Below are 7,500 nucleotides of genomic sequence, written 5' to 3' on the forward strand. Positions count from 1 at the left end.
TCCTTTCTACTGGTGTCCTTCCTACTGATGTCCTTCCTACTGGTGTCCTTCCTACTGGTGTCCTTCCTACTGATGTCCTTCCTACTCAATGTCCTTCCTACTGATGTCCTTCCTACTGGTGTCCTTCCTACTGGTGTCCTTCCTACTGATGTCCTTCCTACTCAATGTCCTTCCTACTGATGTCTTTCCTACTGGTGTCCTTCCTACTGATGTTCTTCCTCGGGGAAAGGAATAGAGGGAGGGATGTAGGAGTGAGAGAGCGAGAAGAGAGCAACAGTGAGATAAAGGTTTGGGGTGAAAGAGGGATGAGGGAGAGTATGTTTGTGTAGGCTCTTATAAAAGATAGACAAAGAAGACGAAAGAGGGGCCAAGGGTCATGAATACATCAATATTTTTCATCTCACCCCTCAGACTCTCACCCCTCCCCTCTCGCCAGCTCTCTCGCCTCACCCCTCCCCTCCAGCCAGGTCACCCGTCAGTGAAGATTGTACCCATTTCCACTGCTGTCTCTTTCATTTAGCCTCTTATGTTTGACGTGCACCCCTTTCAAACCCCCCTTCCCCCTTCCACACACACACACACACACACACACGCACACGCACACGCACACGCACACGCACACACTTACACGCACACACACACGCACACTTACACGCACACGCACACTTACACGGCTGAAAATATAAACACTACAGCACTGCTTGTTTACTTGTGCGTTCATCATGTCATCCCCTTGGTGCACATTCAGCCAGTGAGAGATGAATATTACCTCAGTGTGCATATTGATACACATTACCTTAAGGCTGATGATGTCTGTTACCCTAAGGATAACACATATCACCTTAATGCACAGAAATATTCATTCATTGCTCATGAATATCACTGCATGTGCCCCAAAGCGTATCAAAACTAGTGCACTACATAGGGAATCGGGTGTAATTTGGAACACACTGTTTATGCTCATGAATATTACCTAAATCCTCATGAATATTACCTAAATCCTCATGAATATTACCTAAAGGCTAATGAATAGCGGCCCAAGACTTACATGCACTGCCTTATAAAGCTTCTGAATCTTACTGTGAGAAGTAATAGGGAACGGAGAAACCAAATATACATTTAGAGCGTTTTGCTCCTGTATTCATCCCATTACTTCTATACCTCTCCCTTCTCAAGTCACATCATTAATGTAAGATTTATAGACGTGAAAGAAGTAAAGAAACTCCACAACAAATAAACAATATAAATTCTGTCTGTCTGTCTGTCTGTCTGTCTGTCTGTCTGTCTGTCTCTCTCTCTCTCTCTCTCTCCAGGTGACCCTGCGGCGGAGGAGTGGTCTCAGTGGAGTGTGTGTTCGTTAACGTGTGGTCAGGGTTGGCAAGTGCGGACACGCTCGTGTGTGTCCTCTCCCTACGGAACCCTGTGTAGTGGTGCCCTGAGAGAGACACGTATGTGTAACAATACAGCCACCTGCCCCGGTGACCCAGCACTGAGCTCAGGTAGGCATGAAAATGTACACCCATTGCACAGACAGACACACACACTGTAAAAACCATCGGTACAGGACCTATCCAATGTGTGAGACTGCATGATTATGGCCTACTATAGTCCCCTCTCTGTGGTACCTGGCCTTCTATAGTCCCCTCTCTGTGGTACCTGGCCTTCTATAGTCCCCTCGCTGTGGAACCTGGCGTTCTATAGTCCCCTCTCTGTGGAACCTGGCGTTCTATAGTCCCCTCTCTGTGGAACCTGACCTTCTATAGTCCCCTCTCTGTGGAACCTGGCAGTGTGTGTGTGTGTGTGGAACCTGTGTGTGTGTGTGTGTGTGTGTGTGTGTGTGTGTGTGTGTGTGTGTGTGGGTGTGTGTCTGTGTGTGTGTGTGTGTCTGTGTGTGTGTGTGTCTGTGTGTGTGTGTGGGTGTGTGTCTGTGTCTGCATGCATGCTTGTGTGTGTGTGTGTGTGTGATGTATCCCAGATAAAGACCACTTCTCTGAGTGTGATAAAACTATGAGATGTATTGTGATGGTTATCATAACCATTAATTATTGTAAATCTTAGCTATTGATCTTCATTACAAAGCTGATCAACAGGTCCTGGTTTTGCTTTGAAGTGTGTGTGTGTGTTCGTGTGTGTGTGTGTGTTTACAGTATACACTCTGTGTGTGTGTGTGTGTGTGTGTGTGTGTGTGTGTGTGTGTGTGTGTGTGTGTGTGTGTGTGTGTGTGTGTTTACAGCACACACTCTGTGTTTGTGTGTGTGAGTGTGTGTGTGTGTGTCTACAGCACACACTGTGTGTGTGTGTGTGTGTGTGTGTGTGTGTGTGTGTGTGTGTGTGTGTGTGCGTGTGTGTGTGTTTACTGTCTTCCTGAGGGAAAAGCAACAACAGTTTCCTTCCCTGTCGGTGCATATGCTAATCTTGTTATTATGCAAATGTGAGAATGTGATTTGTTTGGCTAAGTGGTTCATTTTCCATCCAGCGCCAATATGAATTCCCTAAAGTCCTCCTTTGATGAGAGATTGGTTGCTGTTTTGTACATGATTAAATTTTTTATTTAATTTTTTTCCAGCCTCTCAGACCTGTTTTTTGGGGGATTAGGTGAATTGAGTGGGTAGGAGGGAGGGAGGGTAATTAAAGTGGACGGGACCGTGGGGTAGGTTAGGGGCTCAGCGTTTGATTGGCTGTTTCCTGCATGGGGGCATGAGGTGAAGGAGGGTATGGAGTGAAGGAGGGATGGAGTGAAGGAGGGTATGGTGTGAAGGAGGGATGGAGTGAAGGAGGGATGGTGTGAAGGAGGGATGGAGTGAAGGAGGGATGGTGTGAAGGAGGGATGGAATGAAGGAGGGTATGGAGTGAAGGAGGGAATGGAGTGAAGGAGGGTATGGGGTGAAGGAGGGATGGATGGATGGAGGGATGGAGTGAAGAAGGGATGGTGTGAAGGAGGGTATGGAGTGAAGGAGGTTATGGAGTGAAGGAGGGTATGGAGTGAAGGAGTTTATGGAGTGAAGGAGGGTATGGAGTGAAGGAGTTTATGGAGTGAAGGAGGGTATGGAGTGAAAGAGGGATGGAATGAAGGAGGGTATGGAGTGACGGAGGGTATGGAGTGAAGGAGGGAATGGAGTGAAGGAGGGAATGGAGTGAAGGAGGGAATGGAGTGAAGGAGGGAATGGAGTGAAGGAGGGTATGGAGTGAAGGAGGGTATGGAGTGGAGGAGGGTATGGAGTGGAGGGATGGAATGAAGGAGGGTATGGAATGAAGGAGGGTATGGAGTGACGGAGGGTATGGAGTGAAGGAGGGAATGGAGTGAAGGAGGGAATGGAGTGAAGGAGGGAATGGAGTGAAGGAGGGAATGGAGTGAAGGAGGGTATGGAGTGAAGGAGGGTATGGAGTGGAGGAGGGTATGGAGTGAAGGAGGGTTTGGAGTGAAGGAGGGATGGAGTGAAGGAGGGATGGAGTGACGGAGGGAATGGAGTGAAGGAGGGAATGGAGTGAAGGAGGGAATGGAGAGTTTGGAGTGAAGGAGGGATGGAAGGATGGAGGGTATGGAGTGAAGGAGGGTATGGAGTAAAGGAGGGTATGGAGTGAAGGAGGGTATGGAGTGGAGGGATGGAGTGAAGGAGGGATGGAGTGAAGGAGGGATGCAGTGAAGGAGGGTTGGAGTGAAAGAGGGTTGGAGTGAAGGAGGGTTGGAGTGAAGGAGGGTTGGAAGGATGGAGGTGTGCATGCTTCATATAGTTTATTAATCTCTTTACCTCTCTAATCACACAGTGTGGATGTACACACACAGACCGGTACCAACAAACACACCAACCGGAAGCAACAGACACACACCAACCTATTACCACTCAAAGTAGCCTAAGGCTGTGAACACTGAGTATGCATTCATGATTTGGAGAGCACTCTGTTCAGGTCTACATCTTAGCCAAGTTTTTGTGTGTGCACATGTGTGTGTCTGTGTGTGTGTGCATGACTTAGGGGTATTACTGAGAAGTAGATCTAGTCATTATTTCTCCCTTTTTCTCATCTAAATTAACATGATATAGATAATCAATTTTGAATATTGGCCTTAACACTTGACAAAAATTAAACTTGGAAAAAATTGCCCAGGCAAAATATTGTGTTTGAAATTGCGCCAATGTAACCGTTGTAGATTAGCAGAGATAGAGAATTCGTCAGGCTCTCCGCTCCCTACTCTCCTTACAGGCAAACACACGGACACTTAGAGGCTCTCTGCTCCCTACTGTCCTTACACACAAACACAATTAGAGGCTCTCCGCTCCCTACTCTCCTTACAGTCAAACACACGGACACTTAGAGGCTCTCCTCTCCCTACTCTCCTTACACACAAATACACTAAAACTTAGAGGCTCTCCGCTCCCTTCTCTCCTTACACACAAACACAATTAGAGGCTCTCTGCTCCCTACTCTCCTTACACACAAACACAATTAGAGGCTCTCCTCTCCCTCCTCTCCTTACACACAAACATGGACACTTAGAGACTCTCCGCTCCTTACTCTCCTTACACACAAACACACTAAAACTTAGAGGCTCTCCTCTCCCTCCTCTCCTTACACACAAACACACTAAAACTTAGAGGCTCTTCGCTCCCCACTCTCCTTACACACAAACACAATTAGAGGCTCTCCTCTCCCTACTCAACCTTACACACAAACACACGGACACTTAGAGGCTCTCCTCTCCCTCCTCTCCTTACACACAAACACATGAACACTTAGAGGCTCTCCGCTCCCTACTCTCCTTACACACAAACACACTAAAACTTAGAGGCTCTCCTCTCCCTCCTCTCCTTACACATTAACACTTAGAGGCTCTCCGCTCCCTACTCTCCTCACACACAAACACACGGCCACTTAGACACCCATAAGTCACACACAGACAGACACATGTGCAAGTGTGTTAGCACGTGCACACATTGACACACATTATCCAAAGACACACACACACACACCAATGTTCCTGAGTCGTTAGTGCAACATGATCTCTCCATGTGTGATGTTAATATAAGGAGGTGAATTATTAATATGTGTAGGTCAATGTAATTCAGAAGCATGCAGTTAAACTGTCACATTGGATCACAAGTGGACACACACACACACAGTGTAGTAGTTGAATAATGTACTACTCTATTCATATCATTCTCCATACGTTTCCATGCATGTTTCCTGTTTCCTGATTTAGCTCACACACACATATACATGCACGCACATATATTACTATATACAGTTGAAGTTGGAAGTTTACATACACCTCAGCCAAATACATTTAAACTCAGTTTTTCACAATTCCTGAAATTTAATCCTAGTAAAAATGCCCTTCATTAGGTCAGTTAGGTTCACCATTTTATTTTAAGAATGTGAAATGTCAGTATACAGTTTTTCCCAATTGCTAAAACACAATTTTGCAAACTAGGCTGGTTTTATCAAAATACTTAACACAATTCACAAAACCACAAAATACCTCATATTCAGTGGGGCAAAAAAGTATTTAGTCAGCCACCAATTGTGCAAGTTCTCCCACTTAAAAAGATGAGAGAGGCCTGTAAGTTTCATCATAGGTACACTTCAACTATGACAGACAAAATGAGAAAACAAATCCAGAAAATCACATTGTACGATTTGTAATGAATTTATTTGCAAATTATGGTGGAAAATAAGTATTTGGTCAATAACAAAAGTTTATCCCAATACTTTGTTATATACCCTTTGTTGGCAATGACAGAGGTCAAAGGTTTTCTGTAAGTCTTCACAAGGTTTTCACACACTGTTGCTGGTATTTTGGCCCATTCCTCCATGCACATCTCCTCTAGAGCAGTGATGTTTTGGGGCTGTTGCTGGGCAACACAGACTTTCAACTCCCTCCAAAGATTTTCTAAGGGGTTGAGATCTGGAGACTGGCTAGGCCACTCCAGGACCTTGAAATGCTTCTTACGAAGCCACTCCTTCGTTGCCCGGGCAGTTTGTTTGGGATCATTGTCATGCTGAAAGACCCAGCCACGTTTCATCTTCAATGCCCTTGCTGATGGAAGGAGGTTTTCACTCAAAATTTCACGATACATGGCCCCATTCATTATTTCCTTTACACGGATCAGTCGTCCTGGTCCCTTTGCAGAAAAACAGCCCCAAAGCATGATGTTTCCACCACCATGCCGAAAATAACTCTTCTATGGGGTTCAGAAATGGTGAGTATGGTGGGAGGTATTGCACGAGAAATGGTGGGTGGTCAGCAAACCAGTTTTGGACTGGGGCTGCACGATGAAAGCTCACGTTGTCCCATACTACAACGTACCGGGTTCTTTGATGGTCTGCATCATTCATACGCTCTGGTGGTATGAGAATGTTGTGGAGTCTGTCCCGAAATGTGAGAATATGGGCTGTGTTGTATGGTCCAAGGTTAGCATGACGGTGGAGGACACCATGCGTATTGGAGATGGCAGTGCACATTGTGATGTTCCCACCACGTCGGCCAGGAACATCTATAATGATGGTTTCGCTTGAGAATGATGGTTTCGCTTGAGAATGCGAGCCAATGTGGACAGGCTGACTTGTTGAATGTTGTTGAATATGGTGTTGTCTTGGATGATGTGGCTTTGAATTTCTCGTAATCTGATTTCATTATTTTCCAAAACCAAGTTTACAATGGCAGTGTAACGGATGTCGTCAGGAGAAAGAGAGGAGGACCGATGCGCAGCGTGGTCATGGTGTTCATGATGATGTTTAATTAAAACTCAGAACACTAAACAATAAATGACAACATTAATTTACAAAACCGAAACAGTACCGTGTGGCCCAAACACACCAAAAGTGAAACCCAGGCTATCTAAGTATGATTCTCAATCAGAGACAACTAACGACACCTGCCTCTGATTGAGAACCATACTAGGCCGAACACAAAAACCAACATAGAAAAACAAACATAGACTGCCCACCCCAACTCACGCCCTGACCATACTAAAACAAAGAATAAAATAACAGAACTATGGTCAGAACGTGACAGGCAGCTTCCTGTACCCCGGTGAACATTTGGCCCCTTCCTCCACCATGGTTGCCTCTCTCAGCCCTTTAGAAAAACAAAAAAACAAAAATATAGGGCTTGGACAATGCAGCCTAAAGATATTTCACCCACAGTAGAGTCAATTCTACAGGACATTTGTGCAGTTAGTGTATGACATCCGCCATTCATGAAGTAAACAGGTGTCACCCAACTGATACACTATGACACGGGGTGTACTACATAGTGTGAAATACATTTTGGTTACATACCTGTACTCCAGTCTAAATGTCCGGATGACACAGGCGACAGTAAAATGGCTCGAGTTGGGATGCACTCTCTGTCCAGCCTCTCGCATTGTCAGCCCATAGTTGATGACATGATCAACTAAGGTTGCTCTGATTTCATTTGAAAGTTGTTGTCTTCTTTGGCCATGAACTCCTCTACCAGCTCTACCCCTACCTCTCACTCTTCCTCCCCCTCTCATTCTCACC

At 45.6% G+C, this 7,500-nt stretch overlaps 1 protein-coding gene across 1 annotated transcript in view; it reads left to right on the forward strand.

Annotated features, from left to right (window-relative positions):
• LOC118946451 (adhesion G protein-coupled receptor B2-like) overlaps nucleotides 1-7,500 on the forward strand; it is a 217,369-nt gene that overhangs the window by 198,314 nt on the left and 11,555 nt on the right. The window contains exon 4 of the mRNA XM_036970609.1: nucleotides 1,314-1,499. Coding sequence (XP_036826504.1) covers nucleotides 1,314-1,499 — 186 coding nt within the window. The remainder of the gene's footprint in view (nucleotides 1-1,313; nucleotides 1,500-7,500) is intronic.

This window comes from Oncorhynchus mykiss, chromosome 32 (assembly GCF_013265735.2).
Source record: "Oncorhynchus mykiss isolate Arlee chromosome 32, USDA_OmykA_1.1, whole genome shotgun sequence".
Lineage (NCBI taxonomy): Eukaryota > Metazoa > Chordata > Actinopteri > Salmoniformes > Salmonidae > Oncorhynchus > Oncorhynchus mykiss.